This window comes from Nesoenas mayeri (assembly GCF_963082525.1).
Source record: "Nesoenas mayeri genome assembly, chromosome: 1".
Taxonomy (NCBI): Eukaryota; Metazoa; Chordata; class Aves; order Columbiformes; family Columbidae; genus Nesoenas; species Nesoenas mayeri.
In genome coordinates, this window is record NC_137541.1 from 55,708,684 (window position 1) to 55,721,257 (window position 12,574).

The 12,574-nt window shown below is 37.4% G+C and overlaps 1 protein-coding gene across 1 annotated transcript in view; it reads right to left on the minus strand.

The window, feature by feature from the left end:
* The window catches only part of LGR5 (leucine rich repeat containing G protein-coupled receptor 5), a gene marked incomplete at both ends in the record, with an annotated part of 89,018 nt that overhangs the window by 13,926 nt on the left and 62,518 nt on the right, over nt 1–12,574 (minus strand). The window contains 7 exons of the mRNA XM_080363604.1: nt 597–668; nt 813–881; nt 989–1,060; nt 1,854–1,925; nt 5,207–5,275; nt 7,802–7,873; nt 10,665–10,880. Coding sequence (XP_080219730.1) covers nt 597–668; nt 813–881; nt 989–1,060; nt 1,854–1,925; nt 5,207–5,275; nt 7,802–7,873; nt 10,665–10,880 — 642 coding nt within the window. The remainder of the gene's footprint in view (nt 1–596; nt 669–812; nt 882–988; nt 1,061–1,853; nt 1,926–5,206; nt 5,276–7,801; nt 7,874–10,664; nt 10,881–12,574) is intronic.

Consider the following 12,574-nt stretch of genomic DNA (forward strand, 5'->3'; position numbering starts at 1 on the left):
CTCATTCTCAAAGAAGCAGACACAAAGATTACTTTCATTAGTGATTAAGCAAACTCCAAGGAAATCTCCAAGCTAAAATAATATTGGATATTAAGTATAAAAACTATGCCCCAACTATGCCAAGGAATAGTCTGTTAAAATTTCAGTCAACTACTTATGTCTGGTTGGAAAAGAAACTAAAAGAGGAGCACAATGAGGACTCAAAACTGCACTTCTTCCTCAGTTATATTTTCCATTTACTTCACTGAATTATCTGCATCAGTAAGAAAAAAAAAACCAACAGACTACTGTAGGAGAGACAGAATGAATGAAAATAAGGTAGTTCTATTGTTTTTTCGAACAAAATCAAGAACCGTTTTACCCTTTCCTAAAAATATGCAAAGTAATTATCTTTTTCAGCAATGTATGGGAAATCCTGACTGATAACTTTGTGAACTTTTTGAGTAACATGGGGGCCCACTCCCTGAGCTGAATTCCTAAGAAGTAACATGATACACAGAAATAGCAGCAACTGGGTAATTTTGAAATCATAATGATTTCATTTTTCCATTAATCTCTTGTATTAATTTAATGTTAATAATCTTACTGAAACGTACAGCACTTGGAGATTAGGCAACTGGTCACAAGCTGATTTGGGGAGAGAGGTGATCTGTGCTCCTGTGAGTGTCCTGTTAAAAGTATTTATATGAAAAAAAAAAAGAAAGATAACTCTTTAGAGATTGCAAACCAAATATTTTTTTTTAGGACATTCTTTGAAATCAGTCAGTATCCAAAAAAATAAGACAAAGCAAAAATAATTCTCTAGCACTTACAAACTCTCCAGACTAGTAGTCCCTGTCAGATCAGGAAACTCTGTTATCTGTGAAGCACCATTTAAAGTCCTAGAATTTAAAAACATCATTTCAATACAATTGTTGTGAGGGATGTGTGGGATACCTTTAATATCGCAATATATAAAGACAATTAAAATAAAAAAGTAAACACATACAGAGTTCTGAGTTCTGGTAAGTGTTGAAAAGCAGATTTTCCAACAAGCTGGATAGGATTATCATAAAAATGTCTGCAAAAAGAGGATGAAAAGACATTTTTTGAAAAATATTTCAAAATATTCTAAATGTATTACACAATTATACTACAAACAAATAAGTAAACTGGTTGGTTGTAACAGAGGTGCACCTCTGGGCTTTTCTTATGCATTAGTCTATATTCATCAATCACATTTCATGTTTTGAATATTCAAGTAGTCATTGTTTTCTTGGTTTTAAAGCCAGAAGTCAGTCAACAAAATATTCCCTCCTCCTCCCAGGTTTGCAAAAATGGAAATCCCAATATGAAGAACTTTGTTATGACCTGAGACAAATTTAAGGTTAGCAAGTGAAGAAGTCAGAACTTCACCTACTCAGAAGTTCCCTTGTACTTTTGAAGTCATGCTGCTTTTGGTCATAGAATAATATGGCTCAAGATGAACCACTATATTTCTTACATTTGTTTTACAATTTCTTATTTTGAGGTTTGCCCATTAAATGCATTCTCATGTAAGACAATGAGAACTCAGACTGGAATTCACCAAGAGTAATTTTTGCTAGCTTCTACATTGCCAGTAATGCTAAGAGACATAGAAGAAATAGTTCAAATAAAAGGTCAAAGGCCAGAGACCATTCACTTCCCTCAAAAAGGCCATGCAAACTGTCATTCTTTCCACAAAGCTGGAAAGATATGGGCTTGTTTGCTTGTATATGATGCACTACATAGTATGCTCACAAGAAGAGCTATTTGACAATTAGCCACAAACATGGTACTTAGTTCCACAGTCTCTAATAGGAAGAGTTAATGAAAAGACTCTTATCACTTACATTGTAATAAGTGATGGATTACCCACAAATGCACGTTCAGGTATTGACTTGATGTTATTGCTATGAAAGCCCCTACAAAAGGAAAAATGGTTTACACAGTAAGGAAAAAAAAAGCAAATGCACAATCTGTATTCACAATGCACAAGAATTTTCTTTTGTTTGTAATAAGAAAAGTGTCTGCATGTAAAGGTATGTCCTTATTTTCTGGAATAAGAACTGGAAAAAGCAAAAGAAAAGAAAAGCGATGGAATCGCTAGAATTCTGCACTTTTCTAAATGAACAAAAACATTCAGATGAAGTAAACTGCAAAATGGCATTTTAAAATTCAGATGCCCTCAGAAGGAAACTGCTTTGTAGCTGTATGCCATGTATCTATGAGTAAATGTGTGTATATAGAGATATAATGTAAATAAACACACACATATGAACTAATAACATTAATAGCTAAATATTAATACTTAAATAACAATAAAATACTATATATATCTCCCCCTGTACTTATTAAATTGCAACTATTTCTCTCGCTGGGATAGTAATGGATTACACAAGTTTATCAAGTAAATTATTTTATACATTGTATTGTAGTATGCTGAGCTTTCCACAACCACCTTTTTGTTGAAATATTTTAAATGTGGACATGAGGAAACTATCCAATGTAGTTGTGTCTGCTGGATAGAGGGCCAAATCTTTGTCTCATCATTAATTACTGGATTTTATTCATATGAGTAATTCTCCATTGTGAAAAACAAAAGAAACAACTAAGATTTCAAAAGAACAATGATGATTTGTGTGGGAAAGTCCCATTAGTTCAGTCGGGTATGAAAAAGGCTTCCCAGCTTAAAGTTATGCATTTTGAACGCCTCAAATTGTTCACTGATGCAAGCACACTTGGCCATTACTTGAAGAGGTCCCACATTATTGGTTTTACTTGTTTAGGCATTTGTGCTACTGCTGATGAGCTACAGAGCAAGGCTCTAAATCCTTAGTTCTTTTGCATGCAATAAAAACTGCATCTTTGCAGATGCAGACTCTAAGCACTACGAGGATCCCATCTAATCTAGAACCAGTAAATAGACTGTTTTTGTGGCTCTTGATGAATGGGATTCCTTGCATGGCAGGAAAGCTAAGGAAATGGCACGACTACTTCCCAGGAAGCACTTCTGAGCGGGTCGGAAGAGAGCATGCTCACGACTGCAGGCTGTGCCCTAGGGCACTGCACCCAGGTGATGCTCCCTGTTTGAACAAAGGCACTTTATAGCCTGTCAGTTCATATACTGAGCAGTAAAATCTAGTTGCATCCCTGGGTCAAAAGATCATTGTAAGGCCACACTGAGAAAAATGTTTCTAGAAGTATTTTTCAAAATCCAGTCTGGAAAACGCTATGTATGCATTAACTTTGTGTAACAGCTATACCCACTTACTTTGGAGACATAAGTACTACTACAGCTGAGACCCTGAAGTGCAGAGTATCTGGGACAATGGTGTCCCCATTACATCCAATAGATATGGCCCTGATTCATCGGCCACTTGTCAGCAGATCTCCACAGAATCACAGAGCAACAGAATCACAGAATGTTAGGGATTCGAAGGGACCTCAAAAGATCATCTAGTCCAATCCCCCTGCCGGAGCAGGAACACCTAGAGGAGGTTACACAGGAAGGCGTCCAGGTGGGTTTTGAACGTCTCCAGAGAAGGAGACTCCACAACCCCCCTGGGCAGCCTGTTCCAGTGCTCTGGCACCCTCACTGTCAAGAAGTTTCTTCTCAAATTTGAATGGAACCTCCTATGTTCCAGTTTGCGCCTGTTGCCCCTTGTCTTATCAATGGTTGTCACCAAGAAGAGCCTGGCTCCACCCTCGTGACACTCACCCTTTACATATTTATAAACATTAATGAGGTCACCCCTGTGATGGGCTGCCTTGAATGCCTCCAAGCTGTAGACAGAAATCCATAGTCTGTGTTTTCAGCCCAGGCACAAATTCTGAGAGAGAAATGAGGTCCCAGGCAGAAATACCCTTATTTAGGTGGCCCTACAATGAGCTGAACCCCTGTGGACCTGGGCTTCTGCTTAGGTGAGAACAGCAGGACACGTACAGCCTTCTGGGAGACACCTTGTGCTTCTAAGATTGGCTTTCAGGGCCCAAACAAAGTACTGAAACACATGGTCTTGTGGTTGCTTCTGAATTTGGGATGTCAGGTTGCAATTTCACACTCCAAAGATTTCTTGCACCTGGGAGCTTATCTGAAACTACAAGTTTGATACTTAGAGGAGAAGTCCTATGGGGGCCTGTAAGTTATCTTGAGCACGTCAGGCACTTTGCTGGACGGGGCAAAGTGCATTTACTGCAAACCTGGGTTATCCATGTTTGGCTGCTGACTCCAGGGGTCAGCAAAAAGGCAATCCTTTGAGGCCACAGGATTCCATACCAACTATTTTAGCTGACAGATGACATAACAGCAGCTGAGAACAGTTGGGCTGAGAAACTCAGACCCCGTCTCCCTCCTCCAGAGCTGCACTGTGCCAACTGCTGAGCTGCAGTCATCACTGACTGTGGATCCTGCTTTGGGAAAGTAAAGAGGTTCTAAGATCAAATTGTGATGTAGCAGAGGTACAACCATGTCCAACTAGTATATCACTATCTATGTTTTTTGCTTTTTTTTTTTTTCAAAAATCTATGCTGTACCAGTAACATGGTAAATAAATCAAACTGAAAAAATTCTGAACACATGCACCGATGTGTACGTTGTGTGCCTGATGTGTGAATATAATTTCATTCACCCTTTAATAATTCAGCTGTTTCTTACAACAAACTTGGCTGGTTTCTTCTCATTGTTGTTTGTGGGTTTTTTTTTGTTGTTGTTGTTCTTTTAATACAAACGCTGTGCATTCAGAAGTGTTTTATTTACAGCATTACAATTTTTTACAATTTTCTATTTAAAAGAAACTGCTTAAATATAATGGGAGGGAAGGAGGTAAAGACATTTAAACCTGATGGACTAATAAGGGTGCCACACCTTCTTTGACTAGAAGACTGTGATATATTGGATTGTTTGCAAAATACGGCTGTTGTGTTTGGGACTCAAAGTGAATTAATTGTGTTTATTATTTATTGTATTCCAAGAATTAAGTTCCTGGAAAAAACTCACCGCACGATACAGCATCAAAGTAAAAGTTGTCAGAACTTGAATGCTCTGAAGTGAATGTTGAAAATGATCTTTTATGCATGTTGGCATGTTTAATAGTTTTTCCTAGGATATAATTTTTTAAGGATTACTGATAAAATCAGCAGCACTGAAAAAAAATAATCACACTAGACAAAACATCCTCCTTGTTAATACGAACTCTGTACTTACAGTTCTTTTAGGTTTGTTAGTGTCCTGATAGCAGTGGGGAACTCGTCCAGACTGTTGTAATTTAAATCTCTGTGTAAAAATAGATTTTATTATTTAGATTATGCACTGCGTAATGGATAACATAAAATTGTTGGCATTTGTAATGAAATATCATCTTCCATGCATTGAATAAATACATACAGCCAAAAGCCAGGAAATCCTCAAAAGTGTATGGATGTTTTCCAACAAACACTATTTAAGGCACATTATCGTTGCTATTTTTAATCAGCATCCTATTTTTAGTTATATCATAGCTATTCTGCAATAATAAAAACATAAATGGATTCAGATGCTGCTAAGGGATTTTCTGTTCTGTAAATTGCCCATCCTTTTCATAACTTGAAAGTATTAATGGGAAAAAAAGACAATATTCAACAACTTTGTATAGTGGGCAACATTTTACATGGGTAATACGTATAACTGTAAAGGTTTAATTTGCCTTTTTAATTTGCCTTTTTTTTCCCTGCTGAAAAAAATATCTGAAGAGATTTTCTCCAATGGTTATTAAGTGATAAAGATAAGAGACACTGGAGTCTGCAGAGCAAAAAAGATTGGAGGAAATCTTCCTGTGGCTAAAACAAGTGGGAAAATATACTGTAAGTTCAACGTTACCATTAAATGTGTCATTACGATTTGTTGATCAATATTTCTATGGAGAATGTATCTAACCACACAAATTGTAAAAATGGTAGTTTGGCTAGGGTAGTGACCTCTGCTTTAAGAACTGCTCACGCTACAGCAGTAATTAGACTTTATTCTGGTAGGCTGAATGGACTATAAAGCTACTTCTGTCCTCAACGTGACATCAGCATCCTTTAGCATTCAGAAGACACCTGAAACTAAAACTGGGATATGCCAGTTTCCTGTGACGCTCTCTGGCACGGCTTTGTGAAAACTACAGTCTGAAAAACTTGAGCAAAAGCCTTTTTGAACAGGCAAAACACAAATCACAGTTTACAATAGATTGGAATTGAAATAGTATCAGGCTGAAGTAATGCAGCCAGGAAACTGCTGTCTGAACTCAACAAGGCTTTCCTTCCTGCTTGTAAATCTCTCTCTCCTGCTTATTGACAAAGAGATTATAGGCACGCACGGTTTGTTTTTGCCCTCCAGTGATATGTGATTTCCAGACCTATGCACTGATGCAAACAAATGATCTTAAAGCTGGCGTCCATCATTTATATAGAGATCTCTTCTGATTATCTTGAAACTACCTGGAAATGGGTCTATAGAGTGTGCAATTACTGTGCTTGAGGCAAGCGATACATTCTTCTATTGCAGTGAAGTGGCTGCACCTCCACTTATTCCCTGGTTCCTGAATGTTCTCTGTGTTTCCACCTCTCTCATGCCAGGTGGTTGGGACTGGGTTTGCAATTACTTATTCCATTGTTCTGGTTTTCCCCATTTTTGACCAAGTGCCATGTGAATCTCACTTAAAAAAACAAAACAAACGATTACATTTTCCTTCTCCCTTTGCCGTCCCCCTTTCCGGTGCTACACTAAGGGACTTCCTCTCGACTCACAGCCAGCTGAAAGTTGAAATTGTAAAATTGCTATTGACTGCCAAGGGATCAATGTAATCAAAACTAGGGATAAAAAATAAAAGCCCCAAACTTCATGCTTTCTGATATTAATGAAGCAGGAGAGAGGGAAGTACATAGTTTTTTTGATGAGAAAGCAAATAGTCACCTTTACACTAGCATTATTAATATTTGACACTTTATCTGTTTTATCTATTTTTTCCTTACAACAGGCCTCTTAGCCTGTCCTGATTGGGTGGAAAGTTTTATTATCGCTGTAGCATTTCTGGGGTCTGGGATCTACTCTGGCAGACAACATCTTTAATTAGACTAAAGGTAGTGAAGCACTTCATGCTAACCATCAGCACCGTGTTCCTCTTTGATATTCTTTTGTAGAGTTTTTTTTTTTTTTCAGAAAACTTAATGAAATTTGAACTGGTCTGAACAGAACTATGGTGAAAACTTGAAGAAATTTCAGTCTTTACCAGTGTTATTCTTTATTAGAGTACTTTAAAGACATAAACTTGGATACAACTGAAACATTCCTCTTCCCCTCTTTTAAAACACGTGCATAATTTGGCTACCTGGAACTTCTGTTTTTTTCCCAGGGATAAAAAATATAAACTCATCTAATTTTATAGCCCTCCTCTATGGCGAGACAGTTTCTTAATGTTAAAGCTTTTCATTGTGACAATTTCCCAATCTAGCTATTAGCTTTATTAATTGAACAAGACATAAATAGCACTAAACTGGGCAAACATAACTGTTCATGAATAACCACTTCTTTCTCAATGCTCAGTACAGTCTTCAGCTGTCCTTCAAACAATTTACCAATTGACAATGCTTATTAAAAAGGCAAACTAATTTTATAGTCAAAAATAGGATTTGCTACATAGAGTCATTGTAAACCATCACTTAGATCCTGTAGCGATTAGGCAAGCCAAAACCCACATTTGGCTTTTAGGCAATTTTTATTCTTTCAGAATATTAATGAAGACACTGAAAAAAAAAGGAAACAAATAAGAGGTCAACTCACAAAGTCTCTAGGCTGTGGAGCCCATCAAAGCATTTCTTTCCCAGGGAGTAGATTCTATTGTTATGGAGATGTCTGCAGGGGAACATTAAGCACACAGTCAGGAAAGCACATTGCACACAGTGGACTTCAGCAAAACATTTTGATGGTTAAATCAAAAGAAACTTATTTTCAGGCATGCACTGATTATATGCAAGTCATGCTTTTGCAAGAGCATGTATAGGAGGCACCTCCTCCACCCTCTCCCCTTTCTCCCAATATCTCACCAGCCACGCAGGCTGCCATTTGGTTTCATAGAAGGGATTTGTTTTAACACCACCTAGATTGTGTAAAAAGGGTATATACTGGAGTTTCCGGTTGGGGTTTGCATCTTGAATATTGGGAAATTGTAGATAAATTCTCATTGGTGTTTAATTAACACATTGCCTTAAAATCTGTGTGTGGAGTGTGAGGTGCATATTTGGAAGATGTGCATTCAGAGGGTGTTAGAGGGTATGGCACAGAACAGAGGCAGGTGAGCAGGTGGATAGTAAGGCAGACAGGACAGGGGTACTGGGCTTACAGAATGAAAGAAAACACGAAGCCACAGGACACAAAAAGTAATAACTTCACTGAGATGAGTAAACTAACCAATCTTAAAAATGCTGTAACTTGCCTTCCTTTGAAACGATGAAAATCAACAACTACTTTCTGGAATGTTTAGCAACTTAAAGTAGTTTTGTTATATATTTCAACCATACGCCCTGCATGAAGGCTGACAGTGCTGCCTATTTCTAAGTGTTTTAGACCGAGATGGAAAAAACCCACTCTGTGAAGCTCATTAATGTGAGTAGATACAACTTGGAGCCACTTCATGTTGTTTTTTTTAAAAAAAATGCCTTTTTTTTCCCAGCAGATTTTTCCTTTTATTTTATTCTTGCCACTCTACCACTATAGTGGAGAGAAACTACAGGACTAGCACTTTCAAAGAAAAGAAGGGCTGTAAATGAGGGGCTGCCAGGCACCCTCCCTTCAAAGCTTCATTCTGCTCTGAAAATAATGTTAAAGATCACAGGCTTTCTGAATATTCTGCAGAACCTACAGAAATTGAGTCTACCTGTCCAGAAAAGGCAGGTATTCTGATGGCAAAATGCAAATGTTCTGTGGGTTTTCCCTTTCCTAGGAAGAAACCTAATGAGCTTTTGTTTTTCAATGACTACATTGACCTTCAGCGCTTTAGTTAGCATGGAGAGTGTATCTCCAAATTCCAATTATGTTTGGATTTTAATGATGGAACCACAAACCTGCTCCAACTGACCACACATTTTTGCACTAAGTTGAAAATTTGCCAGACTGAATCGAGTAGCAAACAAAAGAAAGCAGAGCCACACACAAAGATTTTTGATGAGCCAAAAATATCAGATGTTGTAGGTCATGAAGAACGATTCAGTTTTTATCAATATGAAGACCAGAAGATTAGAAATAAGCAAGGCAGATCTAAAATAAGGAAACATAATTGAGCAGAAGCAATCAGGGTATAAAAAGAAATAATTTTCTTATGCATTTCTTAGCTGTCGTCTTATCACTAAATTTCTCGTAGGGATCTAACTAGAGAATGTTGTACAAGACAGTCTTTTGTTTTTAGCATTACTGACATAAATCTAGAAACTCAGTCAAATGACACGCCCATCCACTCTATAACTTGAATGGGATTGATACTTAATGTAAACAGAAGGCAGAGATTTTGCAGAACAGGGCAGCTGTTACCCTCTATTTTTGGTGCCCTGTATGCTTATATGAATGTATGAAGTGCTAGGCAGAAATGGTGATTATACTTGTCAATAGAGAATCCTGCTATGTGCCAGGTTCAGGGCTTACATTGGGGCTAGAATACGTTCAAATATGTTAAGTGTCTTACAGACTATGGTTTCAGACAGCTTGTAAAGGTTGAATATATTGTTTTTTCTTTAATAATGCTAACATTTTCCAAAGTATACTGAAATAACTTCTCCACCTCATTTTCTCCAGCCAGTCTAGAATTTTTTCCACTTGGTACATTCCCAGAAGATAAAAAGCTGAAACCACGCTCCATAGTATTCTTTCCAGATCTTGGTGTGAGCTACACACGTTTAATTTAGTTGAATTGCTATGCAAACAAAACAAAATACAAAACTACATGTACTTTCTATGAAGGGGAAAGTGTACTTTTTCTACTGGGTGGCATTCCTTACAAGTCACCCAAAAAGCTTTCAGTTCATTTCCCTTTTCTAATGTTCCTTCATTCAGTACACACTGCCTTAGAGGGCACACAATTCATCTCTTCCTGTTTGTTTTGCTGAACAGATAGGGTGATTTTTTAAAAAATTCCCTTGCATAGTTCTTTGCTGAAGTTGAAAACTTTTAAGCTAAATAAAAAAAAAGTGATTTAGCAAATGCTAGTTTAACTGTAGGAAGATGTAAAAAATCTGTTTATCCAAGTTAATTTTTTAAAATTTAGATTTGTAATACATATAAAATCCAGAAAACTTATTTTTCAAAAAGAACATTTTCCGCAACAAACAGAATTGACCTCTTAATAAAAGAGTATTGCTAAGTCTAGTGCAAATGTAGAAGGTAAACTGCAGATTTATAGCCTCAAGATATCAATTTAGTATTAAGACTGTAAGACAAAACAAATGTTTAATTAACCCATGTATATGCCTCTTTACCTATCATTTGCCAGATGGGAAGGGACCAGGGAAATATTTAATTATTAAAGGTTATCTCAAGCAACATCTAAATTAAACATTGCATCTTCAAGTAATTTATCACCAAATGGTCAAAGACCTGCAAAAAACCCCAGAGATTGTGGCTAAAAAAAAAAAAAAAAGAAATCAATAAAACTTACAGAACTACCAAACTAGACAGGTTTCCAAAAGCATAGTCTGGTATGTAATGAATTTTATTCAGTGCCAATGTCATTGCCTGGAGCGCTGGTAAACTTCTAAAAGCTTGGACAGGAATTTCGGTCAAAGAATTATCGTCTAGCCACAGGTGTCTAAGGGAGACCAAACCATTGAAGCTGTTGGGGGGCACATAGTTGATGTGGTTGGCATCCAAACGTCTAGGAGAAAAAGAAACAGAGAAAATTGACTCTGAGAACAGTGGACTTACACAATGGATATCAGAAGTTATCACCAAGAACACAACCCCAAGGATGGACACAGGCTGTCACATACATTTTTCATTTCCTGGAGATTCTGTGTTTCCATCTTGCTTGCAACCTCACCCCTGAGACCTCATATCATGTTTACAAGTGTCCTGGTCAGCTGGGTCTCTGCAGACAGCTCTTGTTCGGAGCCATCAGCTCACTGACAGCACACGCTGATCACTTCTGAGCAGAGTCTCTCTACAGAACAGGCATAGAATTTGTTTCCTTTCCCAATTATTGAAGGTATGGAATAAAAAAGTGTAAGAGATTCCACCAGAGATTTTCTTTCAGGAGCTATAAATCATTAAATTGCAAGCTGATTTGGGTTTCCATATGCTAGACACCCATTCTAAGAATGAAAAATAAACCTCACTTCTAAGTCTGTTCCTGTTTTACTCTTTCTTATGTATTGTTTATTCCGACGATTCCAATGAGCACTGAAGTTCACATTTTTTAGCAGTGGAGCAAAATGTTTTTTTAAACATAGATCAGTGTTGCTAATGTAATGTATTTATTTCAAAAAATAAGTTATTGAATACACTTCAGTTGCTGTAGAGCCAACAGAGGGAGCTCAACAGCACATGTACCTCTTCAGAGTGTGCAGGTGATACCTTGCTCTCACACTTGTGTAAATAAGGATTAAATCTACTGAATGTTTTGCAGTTGTGGCACTAGAACCTTTATGTCCTATATTCATTGGCTTTTGCTCTGTTTTGCTTTCCCATTTCGATGCTTTCAGGGAAATACTCAACAGTGTGCTTCAGATTTCTGGAACTTCATGAAACATCCAGATGGTGACCTGTACTCTTGACATGCTGCTTCTGCTTTTAATGTGTCGTAGTGACTCGTACCTTGTTCAGAACATGAAAGGCGCGCTCTAAAACTTTTCTTGAAGATGTCTGTACAGAGGAGTAATTAAGTGAATGGCAAAACAGAAATAAATTTAAATAGATGTTTGAAAACATTACAGAACAAACAGACACACCCAGGGTACAAAGAAGTAATTCTGCACAACCTAAATTTGTTCTGTTTGAGAGAAATGCAATAGACTTTGTGGTGGGCATGCTAATCTCTTTATTTAAAGCTGCTTCTTCATTTACAGTCATGTAAAATGTCAGGTCCATTCTATCTCCTGCTCCATGCTGCTCCTACCTACTGCATGAGAACAAATAATGATTGCTAAGGCTCCGTGCCAGGCTGGCAAATAACTGAGACAAGGTCAGTTGGAACAAATTTATAAAGTTCAGTGTCAAAGCCCTTGTACAATTAAATTTTCAATATAATAACTGACATGGCAGGCAGCAGAGACAGAGCTTCCAAAATAACTCAAGGGTCTGTCAACAAATGGGTGAGGCTGGAAATGTTTAGAAATACTCATGCTGTACCTCCCCCACTCCCCAGGCAACAACCATGCTACGCCTGTGTTTTCAAATAAGGTATAATTTGAATGAGTAGATGAGGTTTCTTTGTGTTCAGTCAGAACTGAATTTCTTCCCTGGGTGATGCTGGTATGTAAACTAAGAAGTTACAGTTGCCTTAGTTTGGCAGTTACACTGATTAAAGAATGGAGGCTTTATTCAACCTAAATGCATTACTGTATTGCAGCT